Genomic DNA, 27,596 nt, shown 5'->3' on the forward strand with positions numbered 1-27,596 from the left:
ATGCTAACTAAATTCTCAGATCAGTATTATGGGGTGTATATTGTAAAAACTTGAATTGCATTTGCCACAAAGCAAAGCATCAGTAAATTCTATTTTCTTTATGCTTTTACGATCCTCAGAGCCTTGGATTGATGGAAGGCGGCGGTCTTCTCAGACTGTCACAATTTATGTGTACAGTCAGGCGGCACTGAAGGCTCTGGGTGCGGGTCAATGGGTATTGGAGGTTTAGCGGCTGCTGTCAGAATGTGCAGGGTTACAGGCCATCAAGGGGTGGCGGGAAGCGAAGCGGCTGAAGAACTGGGCAGGTTTGAGTCGCGGATGGATTCTGCGCGGCCTATGGTAAACCCCCTTTTGTGTTGGCCGTTTGGGATGGTGCCTACTACGTGGGCTGCAGACTTGCCAAGGCCCTGAGGCCAAGATTCTCCGGACGTCAATTGTTCTTGAGCTGAGAAAGCGTGATTGGATTCTAACCGGCAACTGCAATATCAGGTCGCTGACATGGCAATGGGTTCGGAACTATGAGAATCTGTGGAGATAATGAGGAGTTGGAGATGATGTAGCGTCTGCTGTGCCTATGACCCCTGATGACGGGGAGAAGGTGTAAGATTGTGGGTGAACTCCTCTTCTCTTCACTGAGCTCTCCACATTCTTTCGACCCCTGAGTCATTCTGGACTCCTGCAAGGGTCCTGCGATGGCTGACGGGGCGGCCCCCTAGTCGGTGAAAGTTCCTTCGGTCTCTATGCCGACTTTTCGTTTATTTTTATCTTTTTATAGCGGCTTTTGTCTCTCTCTTCTCTCCCATTTCATTTTTGTTATGAAACACCAGGCGCCTGGTCTTTAACTTAACCTAACCTTATTCAACTTTTTCAGTTATACCCTCGACTATTACTATGGTAGAGGGTATGACACTAGTATGGTAGAGGTTATTATACTACCAGATCATCTTCAAATTTGGCACGGACACTTTTTTTGTCCTCGAGACGAAGCCTATTGAAACTGGAAAAAATCGGTTATGATTTAAATATAGCTGCCATATATATATATTTTCGTCCGATGTGGACTTATATAAGAAATATGTGGACTTTTATTTTCTGAACGGCAAGAAATTTGAAACGAATTTCAATTTCTATAGTCCTCTTTATTTGCAAATCAGTTTATAGTGTTTACATGTTTTCGAGATCTTATTTAAAATTAGCACCAGGAATATGGTACTCGTATATGATTTGTAGAATTAAAATGAAATGAACGAACGAACGAATGATTCTCTTCAGACTACAAAATATGACAAATTTTACACAAAACGATTTAGATGTGTGCATGACTCCCATATATACATATGTCTATATCACCCGATTTTCCCTTTTAGAACCTTTGCAAGCGAATTTAATAACCGGTATTTGCAATTTTACACAACGCTTTTCTCATACGACTATCAGACTACGTACGGAGAACGGTTCAGATTTGGAAAATGTGCTAATTTTTCAATCAATCTCCACGAAATTTGGCACGAAGGATTGTCTTATGACTCTTGAGATTATTGTTGGGTTTCAGAGAAATCGGTTTAAATTTAGACAAAGCTCCGGTATATATGAAGGGCAACGAATGACAGATGTTCACAAAGAGCGGGCTTTGAAAGCTTCAAAATCATGTGACCCAATCTAGACTTGTAGAGGTTTGCCGCTTTGCTGTCGTTAATTCGTCGTATGTTCGTCGTAACAGGGCACTGTCTGATCCGAAAATATGCTGATAAACTGATGGCAAGTAACAACTTCTGCAAAAGCTGTGAGGACGCAGAAGGAGTTCCACTTAAGGTTCTCATTTCTTTGAGAACTTGTCTGAATTGGTCGATGCGAACATTCGCAAGTTGTTGGGCTTTTTAAAGCAATCTGAGTGGTTCGTCGGTATGAACTAGAAGGCATATGCCTTACCCTGTATCTGTGATATCACGACAAAGTGAATCTGAGAGCATACTGCCATTTAAACCTAATATAACCTTCCTCTACGGTGGTTATCCCCTCTTAATGCTGGCAAAATTTTGTGAGGTGCTATGACATGTACAAACTTTTCCCCAAAGATGTTTTGCATTGCGGTTGCATAGAGCTAAAAGCTGAATCAGACAGCATTCATTGATATGTGAGAAGTTTCCCCTTGTTTCTCAACGAATGTTCATGGGCAAAATGTGCCCATTTACTCTCTGATGACAGTTGATATTGCTGGAGAATTTTAAGAAGATCAGTTTAGATTTAGATATAGCTCCCATCTGTAGGAATCGCTCAATGTGCACTTAAAATGCCAAAGTTATTACAATTTTTGGGCGAACTCGCCTGATATTTGGTACAGGTTGTTCCGTTGCCCTCCACCCCACCCTATCTTGCTGGATTTCCATAAACTTTGTTTATTCCTTCCCAAATTTGTCGAGTAAAAGATCTGCACACATTTGGAGAATACCTGCTGATTTTGAAATAAATAGTTTATAGCGATTTAAAAAAACCAAACTAAAAACAAAAAAAGCATAAACATTAAACAGTAAAATTGAAGCTCTTAAAAGTGTTGCTGATATTTTTTAATTGCTTTTTTTCTATCGATTATAGTGTTTTTTTTTTTTCTTTTTTGTTCTAAACAAAATTATTTATTCAATAAACTTGGATCATCGACAAATAGATAGATGAATGGACGGATAGATTGTTTATTTATCTATGACCTAATCGCATGTGGGTTGGGGAAAATTGTTTTAATTGTGTGTATCAGTAAAATTTTTAATGTTGGAATTCAGGGTTGCACTTTTTCGGGAGATAGAGTGTTATAATAGTTGGGCATGTTTTGTTTTCTCCACATAATAATAAGCGACTTAGTAATCAAAAACGGACGGCAGGGATCGAATGGAGAGGTTTGCATGTCCGCCTATGATGCTGAACGCCTGGGTTCGAATCCTGGATGGAACATCAGAAAATTTTTCAGCGGTGGTTATCCCCTCCTAATGCTGGCGACATTTGTGAGGTATATTGCCATGTAAGAACTTCTCCCCAGGGTAACGCTCACCATTCACAGTTACGTTACGATTCGCATCATCATTGATGAACTACGGACCAATGGTGCCACCAGCCAATAAACCGCACCGAACTGTGACTTTTTCTGCGTCTGGCTGGTCTTCACTCTAAAATCGATCTTTCTGCTTATTTACGTACCCATTAAGCCAAAAATGAGCTGCGTCGTGTAATTGTTCGAATCCTGGATGGAACACCAGAAAAATTTTCAGCGGTGGTTATCCCCTCCTAATGCTGGCGACATTTGTGAGGTACTTTACCATGTAAAAACTTCTCCCCAGGGTAACGCTCACCATTCACAGTTACGTTACGATTCGCATCATCTTTGAAGAAGTACGGACCAATGGTGCCACCAGCCCATAAACCGCACCGAACTGTGACTTTTTCTGCGTCTGGCTGGTCTTCACTCTAAAATCGATCTTTCTGCTTATTTACGTACCCATTAAGCCAAAAATGAGCTGCGTCGTGTAATTGTTCGAATCCTGGATGGAACATCAGAAAAATTTTCAGCGGTGGTTATCCCCTCCTAATGCTGGCGACATTTGTGAGGTACTTTGCCATGTAAGAACTTCTCCCCAGGAAAGAAGTACGGACCAATGGTGCCGCCAGCCCATAAACCGCATCGAACTGTGACTTTTTCTGCGTCTGGCTGGTCTTACGTACCCATTAAGCCAAAAATGAATTACGTTGTATAATGGAAGAAGCGCGATGAACTTTCTTAACAGAGCACGCATTTGATAATAATATTCAATAATTTGCGAGCGTTGTTCGTTTGTTAGACTATTCTTAGTTAATCAATAGACCAAACTGAGATGTTTGACGGTGAAAGAAAACACGAGACGTGCGTGAGCTGTTTAAACCAGTCTGTCTTGCTTATATCACCCTTTGCAATATACAAAATAAAAATTAACTTTTATTTAGAATATAAACCTCTTGGTGTCATGAGTGTATCTCGACTTGACAAATATACTCCACATTGTTTGCATACACAACTTGCCAATACCTTTCGGTTGAATGCAGTGCGTATTTCAAAAAGTTAAGATTGTGCAGCCGCACAGGCACAGCCCAAAATGTGTTTGTTTTTCATTTTCATTTATTATTTGCCACATATTGTTATTCTCGGGTTTTATGTCCGTTTGGTGGGAATCGAAGGAGAGGTGAGCGCCAGAAACTTGACCTTATATAGCCATTTCAGGTGCTTACCATACATACTGCTTAGAGTTTTTACATGTGGACGAGACAAATGTTTACCCTTTTGCCATATACCCTTCATTTGAATACCATATTGTCTTATTGGGCTACATGTCAACTTAGGTATAAGGCGGACTATCAGCCACACTTGTTAAATGAAAATGAAAGTTACGATCGTGCTCTACTCCTAAAACACTTTCATTTAGACTCAGATTTTTTAAATAGGCAACATATCCTTCCAAGCAATTTTGGCGCCACTTGAGATTATTGGGCAAAATATCGATATCAAATTCCTACTCTATTCTCAAATACCTTGAATTTGAGTCCCATATTGCAATGGTGCCTTTTGGGGTAAAACTCTCTGAAAGTGGAATCCATATTTCAAAGTAAGGTTCGTACTCTACTTGTTAAACCCTCATTGTAATGATAGGTGGTTTAAGGAAACAGGACGACTCCCAAACACTTGACGCCATATTTTTATGTCAGATTTGTTCTGACTTCCATTCGAGACCCCATACTACTAGATCGCGCTACATATCGCTTTGGGTTGTTTCGTGGCAGGGCAATCACACAACCCCCTTCTGATATTGAAATATAAAGTGCACTATTTTCATCACATGATGATAATTTTAAACTATCTGAACATAGAAACATACAAAAAGGTATTAATTTTTTACCTTAAAACATATGGGACCCCTCACATAATGTAAGCAAAAATTCTGCACCCTCTTTCCTTGTTTTAACACTATATCGGTCCTTAAGTGCATAGTTACACACAAAAGTTACTTTGACTTTTTTTAATGTTTACTTCAATGTTTAAATAGGTGCGTTGCCAAAGTTGTATTTAACCGTTGCCGCACCGCAAACGTCATTGTCCATAGCCGCGGCTTATGCTACTGACTGTCCTTTATGTCAAAGAACACCAAGAAGGGCCACACACACCCGCACCCCAATAGTGACCTCTTTTAGCATACTCTTTCTCTCGCACGTACCAGTCACCTCTTGCACTCTCACCACTAATACTCCCACCTATGGCGACGTATTCACACAAAAAACGGATGCTTAAGTCAAAAACAACAACCATTTGCTGTATTTCTGCTCCGTTTTCTTCTCTCAATAAAAATTAATTCATCATTTTCATGGATTTTCTTTTCGGAAAATTAGTTTTCATATATGTTCGTCACATCTCTGGAATAATATCTTGCGATTGAAAAATATCTTCCAATTTCATTAAAATTCATTTAGCCATTTGGCCGTAATATGTTATAAAACCCTTGGCCGTTTAATGATATATATGAATAGCTTTACTAATACAAGGTAGTAATACACATAGAAAATACACATATAGTTTATAAACTATGAATGAAGTATTTTCAAAACTATTAATAAATAAAAATAATGAATAATTAATATATGAATATTTTTTTACTAATGAATATAAAACGAAAAGCCAGATGAAACCCTAACATATGGTTTTTATCAGAAATAAATGGCAGTATTTGGGTAAACTTTGTATTTGTCACAAATTCTTGCATGCATCATAAAAGATCTTGCAGTTTATCGTAAAGAAAATATGTACATATATTTTTCATAAAAAGGGCTTCACTTTTCAAAAAATTCGTTTACGGTAAATTAATTGTTTTTGTTAGTGTAAGATGACATAACGAGTACTATTGTTGTTGACTATAAAGCTATTTTAAGGCGAGCTAGCAGTGTCTATTCGTCTGTTACGAAATTTTGTACAATAGCTTCTTTTACGACTTCCAGCATCCATGTAATGTATGGCCGGCCACATTACAACTTTTCGCATCTATGCCAATTGCATTCTGAATATTTCTAAAACTCTCATATTCACCGATTTCCGAGTTTACTTCTTAAGCACCCACAGAAAGCAAAAATTAATAAATCTCTTTTATGTTAATTTCTCCTTCGAGATGAGCTGGGTTCAAGTCCCGGGGCGATCATTTTCAGCGATGCTTATCACCTTACTAATGGTGGCTACATTTGTGATGTCTCCTGCCATGTTAGAACTTCTCTACCATGTGGCGTCGCTACACGTACCTATGGCGAAATTTTAAAAATTTTCAATTTCCGGATTTACCATCCGCTTCTCACTGGTCTGGTTCTTACCATCTCTCTCTCTCTCTCTAGTTGGAGAGGCACAATAGAATAATTATTGGTCCGTTAAACGAATAATTGTTTGCGGCTATCGAAACATTTTTGCCATTAAAGAGTTTTTGGTTTTACAACAAAAGAAAGGTACTTTTACCGTAGGCAATATTGCTAAAGTGTTTACAATAACCAAAATTAGTTACATTCAATATTGCTATGTTTATGGCTACCGTTTGATATGTTGAGGCGAACGTTACATAGTTACAATAAAAGAAAAACTTTGTAATACAAGTATTTCGTTTTTCGTAAAAATGTCTCAAACCCTTTATTTTTGTGCGTGTATGGGCCACGCTCACTGAGCTTAAACACTAATCGGACTGCACCTTTTGATATGAGATAAGTAACCCCTGTTCCCTAATGGAATGTTCATGGGAAATATAGTAGTATTTAAGGGTCGGCTAAGGTTCGAACTTAACACGTTTGCAATGGAAATGGAGATCCAGAGCATGCCACACACTAACCATAGTGTGACACGTTGTGCCCTTAGTGGCTTTTCGGGCTCCAGAGGTGTGGAGGTTTCAAAGGGCCTACAACGAAGCTATTGCAAAAATGCGTCTTGTTGTAAGGAGAAAAGTCCAGCATGCATCAAGAGAATGCTAGAGTCACAAAGAAAAAAAAGCATAACTCAATGGTTGGTGTGTGGAATCCTTTGATTTTGATTTGACTTTTACACCCATGGAGTTTTGCGTAAATCATGGATGTTAAAATTGGTTATTAAGAAAATTTAGGAGTCATACTCCGCGTACGCGATATTTAATACTCGGCGCTTTCGAACTGATTCAATCACATTCATACAGTTTTCCGAACCACATGAGATCTTGAGAAATATAAGATAAATATAAAAACCCACATTTATTACAATTTTAAATTGCAAATTTTGCCCATGAACATTTCACTAAGGAACAGGGGCAAACTTCTCACCTATCAATGAGTGCAGTCTGATTCAAGTTTTAAGCTCTATGATACGGGACCTCCTTTTTATAGCCGAGTCCGAACGGCGTGCCGCAGTGCGACACCTCTTTGGAGAGAAGTTTTATATGGCATAGTACCTCACAAATGCCACTTGCCAGGCGTTCGAACCAGGCGTTCAGCGTCATAGGCGGACATGCAAACCTCTGCGCTACGCTGGCCTCTGGCCTACAATTACTTGCAGTTTATTGCACCTAATAAATGGTGAAAATTCTGGCACTGTTCGTTCCATTCATTCTACTAAACGGGAAACTCTGTGAAAGTGGTTATTGTTATTGAATATAAATTAGTAGAATTTAATTGCGTGTGCAGCATCTACCTACCCGAATCGGTGAGATTGTTTCCTTATCCACACCAAAAACATGTGTTTAAGGGAAACAACTTTGCACTAAAATGCTGAATTTATAAATAATAATTTACTAGCATGGCAGATATTCTTAAAATGAATGCGCTGGTGCGACCACCTACGGATGAGAAAGCGGTGTACTCGCGCAAAGTACTTCCATTGATGTCTGGACGCCATGCAAATTATATTCATTCGGCGAAGGCAAATGTCAAGTGTAGGATTTGGCTACGACTTCGAATATTGAAGTGAAGCAGCTTTTGTTGTTTTTTATACAAAAAACAAAACAACAACAACAAATATTTCAAAAACATTATGGATGTGACAATGACTTAGTTGTTGGTTGCCTACTATTTTGCAATCTACATGCTATTTGGTTTGTTGGGTGAGTTTTTGTTTCTGTTTCATTGATTGTTCATAACATATTTGGCCATAAATTTTCACAGAAACTCACTCTAGTGAGCGAGGATGATAAATGTGCGGCAGAGGTTTGCAGTTGAAAACCTACACCTTACGATCGAAACTTGACCGTGAAATTCCAAATTTGTTTATTTCGAAATAAGATGCAGTGAAATTCATTCATAATTCATTGCTTAGCTTAGCAACATATCATTAATTAGTTTTTTACAATGTAATTATTAATAAGTATACATGTAAATGAGGAAAACATATTTATCGTTCTGGGCTACTCTTGTCTATTATCATGTCTAAAGGGTGATTTTTTTGAGGTTAGGATTTTCATGCATTAGTATTTGACAGATCACGTGGGATTTCAGACATGGTGTCAAAGAGAAAGATGCTCAGTATGCTTTGACATTTCATCATGAATAGACTTACTAACGAGCAACGCTTGCAAATCATTGAATTTTATTACCAAAATCAGTGTTCGGTTCGAAATGTGTTCAAATTTTGACAAATTTTGTTCAGCGATGAGGCTCATTTCTGGTTGAATGGCTACGTAAATAAGCAAAATTGCCGCATTTGGAGTGAAGAGCAACCAGAAGCCGTTCAAGAACTGCCCATGCATCCCGAAAAATGCACTGTTTGGTGTGGTTTGTACGCTGGTGGAATCATTGGACCGTATTTTTTCAAAGATGCTGTTGGACGCAACGTTACGGTGAATGAACACATTTCGAACCGAACACTGATTTTGGTAATAAAATTCAATGATTTGCAAGCGTTGCTCGTTAGTAAGTCTATTCATGATGAAATGTCAAAGCATACTGAGCATCTTTCTCTTTGACACCATGTCTGAAATCCCACGTGATCTGTCAAATACTAATGCATGAAAATCCTAACCTCAAAAAAATCACATTTTACAATAAGTTTAAGCTAAATGCAGAACTGCGTATAATTAAAGCAGTTAAACGCACTACGGGTCCAGTGTTGACAGGACCCAAAATTTTCCCAAGAATAAACCAGCTAGGAACAGAGGGTAAGCTTCCATCATATCAGTGAATATTGTCCGATTCAACTTTTATCTTAATAATTAGGGCCTTCTTATTTATGATCAACTCGGAATGGAGTAGGTCGATACAATTGAGATATGTTTTTGATGATTTCGCCAGGGTCGCGATCATCCAAGTCAAAGAGATTACATTGAATTTCAAAATGTTGTGTACAAATGCAGTTAATTGGTTATAACAGGATCCACTGAATTAAGTTAAGAAAGCGAATTGCCGACAAAGAATATTTTCAATTTTCGACAGTACTTCCCGGCACCTCAACTGCTCCCTTTTACATTCATTCATTGTTTTCGTTTTCTCTTATTTGTGTCATTTTCATACGGCACATTATCACATCCCCATTATGGGGCCTTTACACTCTCTGTTTGCGAGAAGTGACATGAACCCTACAGTCTTCTTATATATAAAAATCAATTTGTGTTTGTTTGTAGGTTTGTGTGTTCCTTATGGACTCAGAAACGGCTGAACCGATTTTTTCTGAAATTTTTACCGATGGTGCATAATGATCCCGTGGTGAAAATAGGGTAATACATTTTTTTATATCTGAAGGGGGAGCGGACCCTCCCCCTTACTCTAATTTTCAGAAACGCCTGATTTCGGAGATGGGTGGTGCGATTTAATTTTTTCTGTGCTCTCTTACAGTAGCCTACAAACAAAAATTTGGTATTAAAATTTCGGATGGGGTACCTAGGGTGGGGGGGGGGGGGGCTCCACCCCAAAACCTACATAATATATACACATACACCAATCACGACAATATGGGACTCAAATGAAAGGTATTTAAGATTAGAAAATGTATCTGATCACCCCAACCCCCAAAAAACCCCTAAATCGGACATATTTACCGACCATGGCAATATGGGACTCAAATAAAAGGTATTTGCGAGTAGAATACGAATCTGATATCCGAATTTGGGACAAAGTTTCTGGAGGTCCACCCCTTCCCCAAAACACCCTCCAAACGGGACTTATTTACTGACCATAGCAATATGGGGCTTAAATAAAAGGTATTTGAGTGTAGAATACGAATCTGATATCCAAATGTGGGACCAAGTGTTTGGGTGGCCGCCTATCCCCGAGAACATACCCCAAAGACAAATTTACGACTTTAGCAATATTTCACCAGAAGCTCTTTAATTGTCAAAAATTAATATTCCAAGGAAAATTTTGTTCCATATAAAGTAAAAGAAGGCGCAGCGGAGCAAGCCCGGTCCGGCTATTTATTTATAAAATTGCCTGTACAAATCTTTATTTAACTTCTATGCCCATACATACATGTTTTGCTAATTTTTTCTCGTTTTGTTTTGACAGGTTGTCAAATGGCGTTATCACATCATGGCAAACCAACAGACTTGCACTGAAAACTTTTTTGCGTTTTATTATTGCCCTCCATGGCTTGTCTATCCAGTACCAAAATAAAACACAGCAAATATTGAAGAGCATGACGTAACATGCGTAAATGTGCAAGTATGCAGGATATTTCTTTCAAATATTTTTTTTGTCGAATACTGTTAGTGGTGAATTTAAGTTTTTCAGATGATTTCATTCACTTAAGACATTAAAAACGAAACAAAAAATATTTTAATTATTTTTTTGACTTATTTCATTAAAAAGTTCAGGGTTTCCTTTGAATGCAGATAAACAGACACCCACCCACCTACATATGCTTAAGTGTGGGTGATATTTGTGTTTTAAACACTACCGCTGCGGGTGAATGAGACGTCGTTGCAGCTCTTCACATTTCATTTAAGTGTTAACAATTCAATGAACTTTTACTCTGAAGCTCAAGTGTACAACGAGGCGTAAATGCTATGACTCTGACATTGATTAATTTGGACACAACATTGATGTGAAGCAACACTAAATTAGCTCAAATACATTTTTGATGATCTGCTTTTGGTTGGGTCAAGATGAGTGATCATTTCGTTTAGAGCTGGGATTAAAAGTTGAAAAGTAAATTTAACAACTAAATTGTTGCGAATAATAACTACAAAATACTGTTATTGAAATTCATCGCAAAAAGTTTCCAAAATTCCTTTTTTGAAAAGGCGAAAATAGTTTAGGAGAACAAAAAACGGCCTCTGTTTTGACTATTTATATGAGATGGTTTACTTTTAAGTTCACCGAGAGAAACTAGTCTGGTGATATTAAACTAAAATTCTCAAACTTTTTAATAAATCCATACAACATTTTTGAAATTCTTAACAACAATTGAGGTATTTGCTTTGCATTTATAACAAAAGTTGGCAATTTTAGGCGTTCATTTTTTGTTTAAAAGCACAAATACAATAGTAGTAGTAATTTTGTCTGCTGTTATATAATTTCTTAAAAAAATTAGCAAATTGTAGATTATTTTAAAAAAATTTACATTATATGCTTGTCAAATTGAAAGATATGATGGAATATAAAAAATTTTAAAATATTTATGAAATTTTTATGAAATTTTTGAGCTATTGTTAACCATTTACCATTTGAAAACAGCAGGAAATGTATGCTGTTTTAGCAAAAAATTGAGGCTGTCCCATTTTCAGCAGATTTTTTGCTTTTGCAGCAAACATTTTTGCTGTATTTACTAACACATTTCTATGAGTGTTCTTTAACTTTGCAAAAACGCCATTCTACAATAAATGAGAAAATCAACGAAGGTGCTCCAGCCAGAAACTAGTGTAAAAAAATGATACTACTAACGGTTCACCCAGAAAGGGTACAGCGAAACTTTAATAGAAACCCAGCGGGAAAAGGCGGAGGCTTCTAGGCCTGATATCATTCCTTGTTTTGCATTATGTTTATATCTTTTTAACATTGATTGCCGGGTTAGTACTTGCCTTTCACGGTAAGTAAATGGCTTTAAGAGGGACAGAATTACTGTTACTGTTCAATAGACACTCATATGTGTCTCATATATTTTATGGGGTACTTCGGAAGAAATACATAAAAACGGTAAAAGCATCTCTTGCCAAACTTTCAGTCCTCATGGAAGCTTCATTTTCAGACATTTCGAAACTTGGTGTTACAAATTTAAGAAAGTGTACACCAGATAGCAGCGCTGTAGGAATATGATTTTACTCGGTCATGGAATCATAAATTATTTCATTGATCTTCTAAGTGGTTGCGTAAGTAGGAAGAAGCAGAACGCAGCATTATTGTAGTATACGAAGTATCTCTTAACTCAATTCAAATGGTTATGGAAGTTCCATATCAATCTGCTTAGTTGCAGGCAATTGTACTCACCAGCACGGAACACTTCACCGCAACCATCGCATCGAGATGCGAATTGGGCATCGTAGCAGTTGCCACAGTAGATCTTATCGGCCTTGGCGCCGAATTGTTTGTCCACCAATGACAGGTGACACTTGAAGCACAGGAAGCAGGCCTCGTGCCAATGTTTGTCTTTGTAAGACAAGTCCTAAAAAATAAAATAAATAAAAGTAAAGATAATATCTTATTAAGCTGTAATGAAACGTTTTGCAAAATAATTTTTCACTGATAATAAAACGAAATTCTTTGGCACATAAATCACCCACAGTAGTAAAAAAAGTTCATTTTGGCCCCTTATATTGCATGCCTATGCTCTATAAAGCATACAACGCTCCTATGCGAATTATGAGACATTAATTGTGTGATCCCGTCATTTTAATTATGATTTATTTACGGCATTCTTTGGCATTATAAACTTTTTCAGACCGCTTGGATACGTTTGTTTATTCTAGGAAATATTTTGCAATCAATTACGTATGAATCACACAACGAACTTCTAGCCAGTTCTGAGACAGGTAAATAAATTCACACAATATTGACGCATAGCCGCAAGCATTGGGCAATGAGACAACAGTCAAATTCATTAAATTTAAATGCTAAACAGTATCATACAATTCTTGTTTGAATTTTATGCAAATTAAGAGCATTTCATCAACTTAACCGTGTGCATTGCTACCTACTTTAAGTTTAAACAATATCAGATTCATCAGTCAATAGTTAAGAGTTTTGAAATTCAACAAGTAAATCCTTGTAAAGTTTGGACCGAAACATAAATGTACTCCATCATGGATGGCATTTGTGAAGTTCTTTGGACGGTTTCTTTTGCACGCGGCAACATAAAATGGATAATGGGAAATAAGAAGTCCCCATGGATTTGTATATGCTTGATCAAGAATTGCGCCCTCTAGAGGCTCAAGAACTATATTTGGTAGACTGGTTTATATGGGAGCTTATTCAGGTTTTGGACCGACCGGGACCATGGTTAGGTTGAAAAGAGGGTGCAGATATTAATCCGCCCCATGCCACTGTGGACATACACCTAAGTCACTAATCGGTTTGTTGTGCGCTCTAAAAACTATAAAGTAACCTCTAAAAAGAAAATTTTATGTTAGGAATTCCGTGCTACTTACAAAATCCTTAATTGTTTTGAATACCACTCTCCTAAGTTGGTTCATGTCTGGGCCGGTATGACAAAGGATATGCTCCAACGTCTCATCATCTTCCCCGCATGCCCTACACATGCTATCACTTGCCCATCGATTTTCTATGTGTCCCGTTATGATACCAATAGCTATATTGACCTCCTTCTTGCTTACTTTCAGTAATAACTTCGTCTTCTCACGATCTGGATCCCGCCATAGGATTTTCGCCGTCCTACCGACCGTTTCGATGTTCCACAATGTGGCGTCGACCTGAAAGGCTGCGGGTTAACCAAGTTTATTGACGGCAGTCCTCTGGCCTTCACCGCCAAATCGTCGGCCCTTTCATTTCCTCTTACTCCGTTGTGGCCCGGCAACCAAACGATGCGGATTGCGCCATCCTCAGAGAAGGCGTTAATCTCATTCTTACACTGCAAGACTGTTCGTGATCTTACCGTCCTGGTTGTTATTGTCCTTATGGCAATTTTACTGTCGGTAAAGATGTTCACACTCCTCGCGTTAGCACCACACCACTTCACGCATTTTGTGATCGCCCGGATCTCCGCCTGCAGGACCGTATTATGGTCAGGCAGTTTAGAACAGATCTCAGTCCCTGGGTTGCCAATGTAAACCCCCAGGCCCACTCTGCCCTCTTGCTTTGATCCATCCCTGTAACATGATCTTCCGTCACTCCAAGACTGTGCCGATGGCAGCAGTGCATGGAACTTGACTTCAAGGTTCATCAAAGGTATCCGATCGGAAAACTCTTCCCTTCCTTCCAGGTTTCCTATCGTCGCCTCGATTATACCGCGATGGTATGAGCTGCGCCCATCCTCAATCCATTTTCCCATCGCCTTAAGTCTCATAGCCGCAGTGGCTGCCTCACACTTAACCTGTATGTCAATGGGTCGGATATCTAGAATAGTCCCCAGTGCCCTAGTGTATGGTCCTTATGTTGCACTCTTTCTCCATAGCAGTCCACCAAACTACTGAGGCGTAAGTAAGTATTGGTCTAATCGCGCTCCGGTAGAGCCACTGGACTATCCTCGGATTCAGGCCCCATTTCGAGAATACGGCCCGTCTACATAGTGCCCAACATCTGTGAGCCTTCTCAGTATGCTCCAATTTAGTTTCCTATCCAAGATCACACCTAAGTATTTGACCTTGTCAGATCGTCTTATTGAGGAAACATGGTGCGTTAAATTGGCCCACCTTCGTCTTCCTCGTGAACAGGCATATTTCAGTCTTCTCTGGGTTAACATTGAGACCTCTGGGACCATACTTGACACATCTGTTGGAGGTGATACGAAAAGTCATAGTGAAAATGTTCAGTCAAATCGGATGAGAATTGCGCCCTCTATAGGCTCAAGAAGTATAGTCGAGAGATCGGTTTATATGGAAGCCATAGTAGATTTTTGACCGATTGGGACCGTATTCTGCACATCTATTGGAGGTCATACAAAAAGTCATCGTGCACATTTTCAACCATAGAATCGAATAAGAATTACGCTCCCTAAAGGCTCAAAAAGTAAAATATGACATTGGTTTATATGGGAGCTATATCCAAACGTGAACCTATTTACAATCCCAACTGACCTACATTAATAAGAAGAATTTATGTAAAATTTCAGGCGTCTAGAGTTACTACTTCAAGAGTTAGTGTGATTGCAACAGACGGACGGACGGACGGGCAAATGTCATGAAGATTAAAAATATAAACTGGTGTCTTAGTCGAATATTTCAAGGTGTAACAAACGGAATGGCGAAATTAGTATTCTCCCATGCTATGGTGAATAACATATTGTATAAAAATGTGCAAAACGTCTATCTTTTTGTAAGACTTCAGTGCAAATAGGTAGCGCCCAGCTGTTTACCACTTGGGTTCGGCTATAAAAAGGAGACTTCTTATGGTTAATATGTGAGATTTATCCCCGCTAATCCTTAGCTTAATGCTTATAGCCAAATTTGAAATATATTTATCTTAGCAAAATTATTACCATTTTGACATAACTGATCGCAATCCGATCCATTACGCCTTCACTTTGTCAATGCGGGAAAAATATCGGTCCCCTTCTTACCTTAAGCACAAACTTTGTGTTCGTAACCACCTATTTGGGGTGGTTTTAGACAGAGGGTCACCTCCCAGCTCCTTGGGCTACGAATGTAGTGTCATACCCGTATTCTTATTCCTATTTATTTATAGAAATCTATGTTACTTCTATTACCAGGGATATCGTAGTTCCAATCGGTCATATCAGGAATAGCAGTACAGTACTTTTTATCAAAAAGCGGCACAGGGAAAGTGTAACCCACACTGTCTGAAACCTAGCGCATTGCATCAAGGATAACACAGTGTCCGTAGCCGCCACATGACCAATGAGAAAGCTTCCTTAACCTCACGGCAGTGGGTAGCCACAATGTCCGGAGGCATAAGATGTAGCATTAAATTCAGTGCATCTGATGTTGTCGTTCTCAGTGCGACTGCGATGCACAAACAAGCCATCCTTTGGATCCGGTTGGTATTCAACAGTAGGCGGACTTTTGAAGCGCCGTCCATCAGACCACAACACCATATATACTGACATCTACAGTGTATATCCAGTGCATGAAACGCGGTTTGAACCCCCAACTTTTGCCGATAGCTCCCTTGCAGGTGTAGGAGTGTTGCCTTTCTTGCCCTTTCCAATGTTTTGAATTTGCGGATATTTTGAGCTTTCAGCAAATGGAACATTATCTCCTTCCAAGGAGACAGGTACCACTGTAAGTACCTTGTATCTCTTGCTGAGAATAACTACTTCTGTCTTGCGCGGATTTAGACCTAAGCCATTTTCGGTAGTCCACTTCGCCTGTTAGAGTCCACACAAGTTATAAAAATAACATTTAAAACGCATCTACGTTAGGTCCTTCCTTAGTGTAATAAGCTTAATTGAAAGCTTTGGGGGATTTTTTTTGTAGAGACGAAACAATGAAATTACTTTTTTGACAAAAATGCCAATAATCGCCTTTTCACATTTTGGCTTGGCTTTTAACTCGCATATAATGCTGCAAAAATATAGCAAATTTTGTCAGCTATCCAAATCAGTTGACAATTTCAAATGCCTTGACAAACAACAAATTCAGAGACCTGCCTCTGCGAAAATTAACAAAACAAGTAAAAAGGCGTTAAGTTCGGCCCGGCCGAACTTTGGATACCCACCACCTCGGCTATATATGTAAACCACCTTTCGTCAAAATCCGGTGCAAAACTCATAACTTATGTCCCATAGCAGAAATATGTGGAGGGGCTTAACTTTACTCTTTGTCCCAAATTTCGGCAACATCGGACAATAAATGCGCTTTTTATGGCCCCAAAACTTAAAACCGAGAGATCGGTCTATATGGTAGCTATATCTAAATCTGAACCGATCTGAGCCAAATTCACAGAGGACGTCGGAGGGCCTAAGACAACGCACTGTCCCAAATCATAGGAAAATCGGCTAATAAATGTGGCTTTTATGGGCCTAAGACCCCAAATTTGAGGATCGGTCTATATGGCAGCTATATCCAAATCTGAACCGATCTGAGCCATACTGACGAAGGATGTCGAGTGGCCTAACACAACTCACTGTCCCAAATCATAGGAAAATCGGCTAATAAATGTGGCTTTTATGGGCCTAAGACCCTAAATTTGAGGATCGGTCTATATGGCAGCTATATCCAAATCTGAACCGATCTGAGCCATATTGACGAAGGATGTCGAATGGCCTAACACAACTCACTGCCCCAAATTTCAACAAAATCGGATAATAAATGTGGCTTTTATGGGCCTAAGACCCTAAATCGGCGGATCGATCTATATGGCAGCTATATCCAAATCTGAACCGATCTGGGCCAAATTGACAAAGAATGTCAAATAGCCTAACACAACTCACTGTCCCAAATTTCAGCGAAATCGGATAATAAATGTGGCTTTTATGGGCCTTAGACCCTAAATCGGAGGATCGGTCTATATGGCAGCTATATCCGAATCTGGACCGATCTGAGCCAAATTAACGAAGGATGTCAAATGTCCTAACACAACTCACTGCCCCAAATTTCAACAAAATCGGATAATAAATGTGGCTTTTATGGGCCTAGGACCCTAAATCGGCCGATCGGTCTATATGGGGGCTATATCAAGATATAGTCCGATATAGCCCATCTTCGAACTTAACTTGCTTATGGACAAAAAAAGAATCTGTGCAAAGTTTCAGCTCAATATCTCAATTTTTAAAGGCTGTAGCGTTATTTCAACAGACAGACGGACAGACGGACGGACATGTCTAGATCGTCTTAGATTTTCACGCTGACCAAGAATATATATACTTTATAGGGTCGGAAATGGATATTTCGATGTGTTGCAAACGGAATGACAAAATGAATATACCCCCATCCTTCGGTGGTGGGTATAAAAATGTGTTAATTGAATTTCTTGGAAAGCACGTTTTAGTAAGGATTGTCGACCACTTTCCAGCTACAAAAAATTTAAAAATCGAACCGAAAATGCGTTTTTGGCGGCGCGACTGTGCGTCTAAGACCATCAAGCCAGGTCCGTTTGTCCGTTTGTCCTTCTGTCTGTTTGTCTTTTGAAATCAAAATTTAAAAACAAAGATATTGAGCTCCAACTTTGTACAGACAAGTTTCTACCATTGTCAGGGTTACTTCGAAGGTGGTCCATATCAGACTATATCTTGAAGTAGCCCTCTTATACAGGGTAGCTGATACGAAGTGTTACTAATTCCAACGAGCAGATTATTTTTTGGTATGAAAATATTTTATAATGACTGACATGTGCGAAAAAAATACATTTCAGAATCTAATTGATCGATATGAGCACCTTTTGCCTTGACTATTTCTCTGAGTCGGTCAAACAACGAGTTGCCAGTTGAGTGAATGTAAAATGCAAAATTACTTGGGTGGCCGTTTCACTGAGGTCGGACTGGAAACAGCGGCCAAATATACATTAATCCATTTGGGACCGCTACCCGATCCCGTTGGTATTTACTCATTGACCTCATTAAGAAAAACTAAAAAAATCTTTGAGTTATCTCAATTGGTATTCGAAATATGGCGTGGGTAGTTTTATACCTCTTGGGCCGTTGCGTAAAACTAATAATAACAATAAAAAAAATTTAGTAGAGAGTTCGTCAAGATAGAATGAACATTTTGCATTATTGCACTACAGACAATTTATCAAATTGAAGTGATATCACAATTGTAATATTGAATTCAAAAAATGTCCTTTTGGGAGTTTATTGTTTTATGAGGGGGTGGTGGTAAATGGATATCATTCTAAATATTAAGAAAGTAACAACAAGTAGTTTTTACTGTGTCCAGTTTCGCAGAAATCTCGGTTTTAGTTCAGGGGTAGAAAACTACCTGTCTGGGCCAAAATGGGTTAAAGCCGCATTCAATGACTTGTACGATGCATGTCGATGTCCTAAACGAATATGGTCCAAATCGGACTATGTTTCGATAGAGCTGCCATATAGACCGATCTGCCGATTTTAAGTCTTAATCCCATAATTGCTACATTTATTACCCGATTTCGCTGAAATTTGAAACCGTAAGTTGCAGAAGGCTCCCCACTATCTAAGTTGAAGATAGTTCATATCAGCCATAAACATTAGTTGTAATTTTGGTACGATCTTTCAAAATTTAGTGTAGGCATTATAGGTATTAATATGTGTTTAAAACAACATCGGATCAGATTTATATAGAGCTCTTAAATATATATGTTATCTTATATGCAATTTAATGGTATATGGTATTTATATGGCGAGCAAAGAAAAACTTGAACATTTTTTTTATATATAAGAAAATTGCAAAGTATCATTTATTACTAAAAAAAAAATATTGCAATTTGTAGCAATTTTCACGAACACAGCGAGTTGGTTTAGAGCTAGAACTATACATTTTTATATTAACTCAGAACCGATTTTTTTAATTGTCCAATGTGTGTGCAAATTTGACCAACTTTGGACGAATTTTGAAAAAAAAAGAAAATCATTCCGAGTGACAATTGTTACTCTACTTACTTCTTAAAGTTGCTAAAAACTTGAAGTTTAAGGCTCCATATTAAAAAGATAAATTCTTATTTTGACTTCGAACAACTCTGCCAAGTACGGTCTAAGTCGGTTCGTAACCTGATATAGCTCCCTTATAATCCTATCTTGGATCTTGATTTCGTGAGCCTCTAGAGGGCGCAATTATTATCCGATTTATCCAATTGGGTTGAAATTTTGCATGAAGTGTCTTGGTTTGACCATCAATAACTGCATCAAGTAGGGTTCACAACTTGTTATAGCTTTTTATCCGAATTGGCTGAAATTTTGCACAATTAATTCCACTTTGGTCTACGGCAGCGAAACCAGGTATGGTTCATAATTTGGTGTATCTGAAATCGCATAGCAATTATTATCCATTACCCTTTGTTTGTCTATAAAGAGATATCGGCCAAAGAACTTGACAAATTCGATTCATGGTGGAGGGTATATAAGATTCGGCCCGGCTGAACTTAGCACGCTTTTACTTGTTTTATATCTTGACCACTGCCGTGAGGCTAAGTGAGCTTTCTCTTTGGTCATGTGGCGGCTACGGGCACAGTGTTATCCTTGATACAATGTCCGATTTTCCAGGCAGATTACACCCTGCCTGAGCCGCTTTTTGATAAGAAGTACTCTACTTCTATACCTGATAGAACCGATTGAAACTACGATATCCCTGGTTATAGAAGTTACATAGACTGCTACACGGATGGTTCCAAACTAGACGACCAGGTGGGCGTACGTGGGGTGATAAGGGACCTCCTTTTTATAGCCGAGTCCGAACGGCGTGCTGCAGAGCGACACCTCACAAATGTCACCAGCATTAGGAGGGGATAACTACCGCTCAAAATTTTCTGATGGTCCTGCCATGAATCGGCGTTCAGCGTCAAAGGTGGACATGATAACCTCTGCGCTACGGCGGCCTCCAGCACTGGCGGTCAGAAGGGATTCCCACTTTCGGTTCGCTTTTCTTTGAGAACTTGCTGATTTAGCTGATGAGAACCTTTGCAAGTTGTTTGGCTTTTTAAAGCGATCTGGATGGCTCAACGGTAGGAACTAGAGGGCATCTTCCTTCTTCTGTTTCTGTGGTATCACAATGGACGAAAACGTCTCAGTGAGTGTGATGGCAGACTGTCACTTAAACCTATCCTAACCTATTTTTTTTTTTAATTAAGTTTATGCAGTTTTCCGTTTTGTTCATTTTTCAAAGAGCTTTAAAAAAGTTCCATTTTGGAGCAATGGATAAATCGATCGATTAATATTGCTGTGTCATCGAATTTTGTCTATTTTGTCGTAAATCAAAAATCGATTACTACATCGGAAATTAAACAAAAAAAAAAAAAACAATTAAGCACCATTTTGAAGGCCAGTGATGTGTGAGAGCTCCCATTATCATTGTGAACAATGATTCATCTTCTCTTGTTCGTTTTCGAATTTCTCCCAAGGATTAATGCAATCAAATTATGGTGCACCACTCTGAATTTACCGTCCTACGTTGCCCGAGCGGAACAGTCAATACATGACCATTTTCTTCGAAATTCTTCTTCCGCAACCAACTTTCGTTGGATTTGGCCACCCACATGGTCGATTGTTGTTTTGTTTCGGGTTCTTACGCATAGATCCACAACTTGCTACCTGTGACGATCTTATAAGCGTATTTTGAAGCACCGCGACCAAATTATGCGGATCCAACGAGAACAAACTTTTTTCAAAGTGGTTATGCAATATTGAATGTATGGTGGTAGAAGGAATGTCCAAGGATGCCTCTATCCCAAGGTATGATACATGACGATCTTGCATTGTAGTTCATGCACAGCATCAATATTCTGTGATACAACGGCCGTTTTTGGACCACCTTCCCGGAATTCGACTTTGAGCGAGCTTGGGCCACGACTGAAGTCGTTATACCAGGTTTTCACAGTTCTATAGGATGGTGCTGTATCGCCATACAAAGAATGAAATTTATAAATGCACTCTTGTCGTGATACTCCACGTCGAAAGTTGTGAAAAATGTTCGCACAAAAATGTTTACCAGTTAATTCAATTTTTTGTCAAATAAATTCTTTCAAGTTAATGTAAACTACACAAGTGATGGCGGTACGTCAAAACGTTCTAAGTAAGGTAATGCAAGAAAATTTCAACTTTACAATGGCCTAGGCTTCATAATGATTCTCAGATATGATCATTCCTCTAGGAAATTTTGTTTTTGTTGTAAAACGTTCAGCTTGGTCTATAATTTAACCATGACTCGTCTTACAAACGAACAACGTTTGCAAATTATTGAATTTTATTCTCAAAATTCGTGCTCTGTTAAGAAAGTTCATCGCGCGCTTCTTCCATTCCTTCGACGAAGCTCATTGTTCAATGACTAAATGGGTACGTAAATAAGTAGAATTGTCGATTTTGGAGTGAAGATCAGCCAGAAGCAATGGCAGAGCTACCAATGCATCCAGAAACAAGTAAAAAGGAGTTTAGTTCGACCGGGCCGAACTTTGGATACCCACCACCTCGGGTATATATGTAAACCATCTTTCATCATAATCCGTTGAAAAATGCATAATTTATGCCCCCTTAACAGCGTTATCGAAATATGGTCCGATTTGGACCAAATTCGACACGGATATTGAGTGATTTATTGAGTACAAGTCATTGATTAATTTTGCAGAACCAAATATTGGTCTTTTTGGTACCCATATCCAAATATAGACCGATCTGAACCATATACGACAAGGATGTAGAAAAGCCTAACATAAGTCACTGTGTCAAATTTCAGTGAAATCGGACAATAAATATGCATTTTGTGGGGCCAAGACTTTAAAACGAGAGATCGGTTTATATGGTAGCTATATCAAAATCTGAACCGATCTGAACCAAATTGAAGAGGGCTGACGATAGGCCTTACACAACTCACTGTCTCCAATTTCAGCAAAATCGCACAATAAATGTGCTTTTATGGGCCCAAAACCTTAAATCGAGAGATCGGTCTATATGGCAGCTATATCCAAATCTGGATCGATCTATGCCAAATTGAAGAAGGTTGTCGAGAGGCCTAACACAACTCACTGTCCCAAATTTCAGCAAAATTGGATAAAAAATATGGCTTTTAGGGGCCTAAGACCCTAAATCGGCGGATCGGTCTATATGACAGTTATATCCAAATCTGGACCGATCTAGGCCATATTGCAGAAAGATGTCGAGAAGTCTAACACAACTCACTGGCATTTTGGCAAAACCGGACAATAAATACGCCTTTTGTGGGCCCAAAACCTTAAATCGAGAGATCGGTCTATATGGCAGCTATATCCAAAACTGGACCGATCTGGGCCAAATTGAAGAAGGCTGTCGACTGGCCTAACACATCTCACTGTCCCAAATTTCAGCAAAATCGGACAATAAATGTGGCTTTTATGGGCCTTAGACCCTAATTCGGCGGATAGGTCTATATGGGGGCTATATCAAGATATAGTCCAATATAGCCCATCTTCGAACTTAACCTGCTTATGGACACAAAAAAGAATCTGTGCAAAGTTTCAGCTCAATATCTCTATCTTTAAATACTGTAGCGTGATTTCAACAGACAGACGGACATGGCTAGATCGTCTTAGATTTTTAGATTTTTTGATCATGAATATATATATTTTATAAGCTCGGAAATGGATATTTCGATGTGTTACAAACGGAATGACAAAATGAATATTATCCCATTCTTCGGTGGTGGCATCACTGGACCGTACTTCTTCAAAGATGATGTGAATCGTAACGTAACTGTGAATGGTGAGCGCTACCGTGAGATGATATGCAACTTTTTTTACCCAAAATGCAAGTGCTTGACTTGCATGATATGTGGTTTAAACAAGACATATTGGAGCGAGTTCGATAAACATTTTATTTCACGTTCGGGACCGGTCAATTGGCAGCCTAGATCGTGGGGTTTAACGCCTTTAGATTATTTTTATGGTGGCTATGTTAAAGCGCATGTCTATACAGGCAAGCCAGCTTCAGTTAAACATTGGAAGACAACATAGATTTCAATGTTTGCAGGAAATCAAATGACTTCATGCATTTTCTAAATTTTATGTGTTTTTTTTTTGAAAAAATGTTCTATAGTTCTTAAAAAATCACCCTTTACACCCTCCCCCAGGATTGCATTTGTCGAGTTCTATGCCTAGTTTCTCTCTTTGGGCAAACAATGATATAGGAAAAGATTTGCTATTGGAGCTATATCAAGTTATGGTCCTATTCGGACCATAAATGAGTTGAATGTTGAAGATCATAGTGGAAGTCATTGTATAAAATTTCAGCCAATTGGGATAAGAATTGCGCCCTTAAGGGACTAAAGAAATAGTCAGGAGATTTGTTTACATGGGAGCTGTACCAGGCTATAGACTGAGTCAGACCATATTTGACACGTATATTGAATGTCATGGAGGAGGTGTACAAAATTTCAGCCAAATCGGATAAGAATTGCGCTCTCTAGAGGCGGTTTATATGGGACCTATATCAGGTTATGAAATGATTTAGACCGTACATAGGATAACTGTTGCAAAACACTTTGCAAACTTTTAGTCAAATTGCATAGTAATTGAAGTCAAGATCCCAGATCGGTTTATATGTCAGTTAGCGTGCTTTCGGACGGGCTTGGCTAGATCGAATGTCATGACGATCAATAATTTATATAATTTATGGGGTCTAAGAGGAATGATGAAGTACGTATGCCAGGATCCTATGGTGGAGGATATAAAAATGTATAAAGTTTGGCCGAATTTGACCAAAATTTGGAAAAAATCCAAATTTTGCCCATAAACATTCCACTAAAGAACAGGGGCAAACTTCTCACATATTAATGAGTGCAGTCAGATTCAAGTTTAACCTCACTGACAAGGGGCTTTCTTTTTATAGACGAGTCCGAAAGGCGTGCCGCAATGAAGTTTTATATGAAGAGAAGCTTTTACATGTCATAGTACCTCACAAATGTTGCCAGCATTAGGAGGGGAAAAACCACCGCTAAAAATTTTTCTGATGGTCTTGCCAGGATTCGAACCCAGGCGTTCAGCTTCATTTTATTGAAGCCTAAAAATGAGCCCTTTATGTCGAGATGCCTAAAACGTCCCGCTAACTATTGGGTTGCCCAAAAAGTAATTGCGGATTTTTCATATAGTCGGCGTTGACAAATTTTTTCACAGCTTGTGACTCTGTAATTGCATTCTTTCTTCTTCAGTTGCTGATAACTAACTGTTACTTTTAGCTTGCTTTAGAAAAAAAGTGTAAAAAAAAGTATATTTGATTAAAGTTCATTCTAAGTTTTATTAAAAATGCATTTACTTTCTTTTAAAAAATCCGCAATTACTTTTTGGGCAAATTGATGGGAAATGGGAAATCGATCAATACGACAGCTATGTTCATATATGGTCCTCATTGGTCCACATTCGTCAAGGATATTGAGTGGTTTAGCATAACTTTCTTTCATCGTAATCGGATGAAATATGCGACGACAATCCTCATCGCAATCGGACCACTGTATTCAATAGATTGGATAGCCTATTCTATCAGACGAGTTATTAGCAGTTTAGGTCTTCCCTCATAGATCCTCCCTCTGGTTGACATCCTTGTTAAAATATTAGCAAACGGTAGAAATCCCTTCATAAAGGCTTCCAAATTTTTTTTTAAGAAATAGGTTTTGCTAAAATTAAGCACATGGCTGTGGACTTGTGAATTAAGTCTCTCGCTATACACTGAAAAAACTTGACCAACAATGGAAACAGTTTCGGTTGTTCATTTCAGAATTGTAATGTTTTCACCTCTGCAAAAGTTGTAAAATGTTAAAACGCTTCTACAATAGATCCATCTGGCGACATAGTAATTACCTAGAGATATAAATTTACTTTCTTTCAGAACATCTAGTCCACAACAAATTAAATTTGTTCATCTATTAATTAATAGTTAGTGCAGTTGAGTCATGCAAATATCTATAATGTAAGTGGGTACATTTCTTGGCAATAATGTTCAAGAGATTTCTTGCAATGTATTTCATTCCAAAATTATGCATTTCCAAGTCAAACCAACTTAAGATGGTGGCCAACGGCCAGATATGAATGCAATACATGCCAGATATGAATGCAATACCTAGCATCCACCCATCCATCCGTTTGCCTACCAGACGAGCGCTTTGCCTATTTAGATGAGCATTTGGATATATTTAGAAAGATTTCCACAAACAATTATTAAAAATATAGTCATCGTTCGGTATAACGTCGTCGTCATCGGCGATTGTGTTTGCTTGCTTCGACATGGACACGGCCAAAGAATTAAATTTTGCGACTATTTCTGGGGAAGCAGAAGCAGTTCAATTCGCTTCATTTGAGCAAATGCACCGAGCGCAAGATACATGGCGGCAGACGCTAATAATGGTCTACACCGGCCATTAGAGATTTGCGCCAAATGTAAATAAAGTGCAGCGAAATGCGTAATTCTGCCCCCCGAAGTAAAAATCAAACTCAAACACAACCATAGTAGTCATAACGTATTTGTGTTCATAATATAAAACAATTTAGAAATGATGTAATTTATGAATACAAAATATCGTTTATATTGTTGTGCGAGAACGTACTCTCACCGCTCATTTCCCATATAACACTCTACCGATGAATATAAATAGACCAATGCAAACTCTTTTCAAGCCTCGTTGAAATCAGATAAAAAATATGTCATTTGATACACGCAAAAAAAACGTTTAGGACATTTTTACGACAAACAAAATACTTTTATTACGAAGATTTTCTTTTCTTTAACTGTTTCACGCCTCCACCGTATGCAACGTTAGCCATGACCGTAGTATTATTGAACATAACTAATTTTGCAAAACGTGCCTCCTGGAAGCATTTCTGCGAGCAGGTCGATAGCGTTAATGACGCCGCCATGATAAAAAAGTTTCTCTCAAAAACCCATGTCCAAACTGAAACTTTAGTAGACGACATGGGAGTGAGAGCAGAGACAACGGAGGACATGTTGAGGCTTTTGATGAGACACCGGAATCTTGGAATAATGACGTTGATCGAAGATTTATAATAACGGAATTTATGGTGAAGAAATCCGTGAGGAGCTTCAAACCATTTAAGTCACCCGGACCTGATGGAATATTTCCGGCGTTACTACAGAAAGAGGCAGACTATCTGGCGCCTCGCCTGGCCAAAATTTTCACAGCGTGCCCAGGGCTTTCATATACTCCGAAAGCCTGGCAGGAGGCAAGGGTGGTGTTTATACCCAAGCGCGGGAAGGTAAGTTATGCGACACCAAAGGTCTAAAGACCCATAAGCCTTACGTCCTTTCTACTCAAAAGGTATTGTGGACACCATGATAAAGAGTATGACATCCAGCGAAATGCTCAAATACAAACAGCATGCCTATGTCAAGGGAAGGTCGGTAGAGACTGCCCTGCACGAGGTTGTGCATAAAATAGAGGAATCCTTCGATGCCAAAACGTACACACTGGCAGTATGCATTGACATCGAGGGAGCTTTCAACAATGTGCGGACCGACACACTGATCCAATCCTTAGACAAGTCCTGGGTGGACCAGGTCCTTAGAGACTGGTTCAACCATTTGCTAAGGAACAGGTGGATAAATTGTGTGTCCCATGGCATAAATATTACGGAGAAAGTGGCACAAGGCACGCCACAGGGGGGATTTTATCGCCACTCCTATGGGTGACCACCATAAATGACCTATTACGGATGCTGACTGAGGAGGGATTTGAACCCGTCTGCTACGCAGACGATTTTATATTACTTCTAAGGGGTAAGGATCCGAACGAACTATGCAGAAGGGCCGAAAGGATCTTGCATATGGCATATGACTGGGCTGGACCCAGAGGTCTCAATGTTAACCCAGAGAAGACTGAAATATGTCTATTCACAAGGAAGACGAAGGTGGGCCAATTAAACGCATCACG

General features: G+C 38.9%; 1 protein-coding gene across 5 annotated transcripts in view; it reads right to left on the reverse strand.

Moving 5' to 3' along the window:
- Positions 1 to 27,596, reverse strand: part of LOC106090082 (four and a half LIM domains protein 2) — a 579,753-nt gene that overhangs the window by 73,858 nt on the left and 478,299 nt on the right. For all 5 annotated transcript variants that reach the window (XM_059361321.1, XM_059361320.1, XM_059361322.1 and 2 more), the window contains one exon: positions 12,418 to 12,592. In XM_059361321.1, coding sequence (XP_059217304.1) covers positions 12,418 to 12,592 — 175 coding nt within the window. The remainder of the gene's footprint in view (positions 1 to 12,417; positions 12,593 to 27,596) is intronic.

This window comes from Stomoxys calcitrans, chromosome 1 (genome assembly GCF_963082655.1).
Source record: "Stomoxys calcitrans chromosome 1, idStoCalc2.1, whole genome shotgun sequence".
NCBI classification, from domain to species: domain Eukaryota; kingdom Metazoa; phylum Arthropoda; class Insecta; order Diptera; family Muscidae; genus Stomoxys; species Stomoxys calcitrans.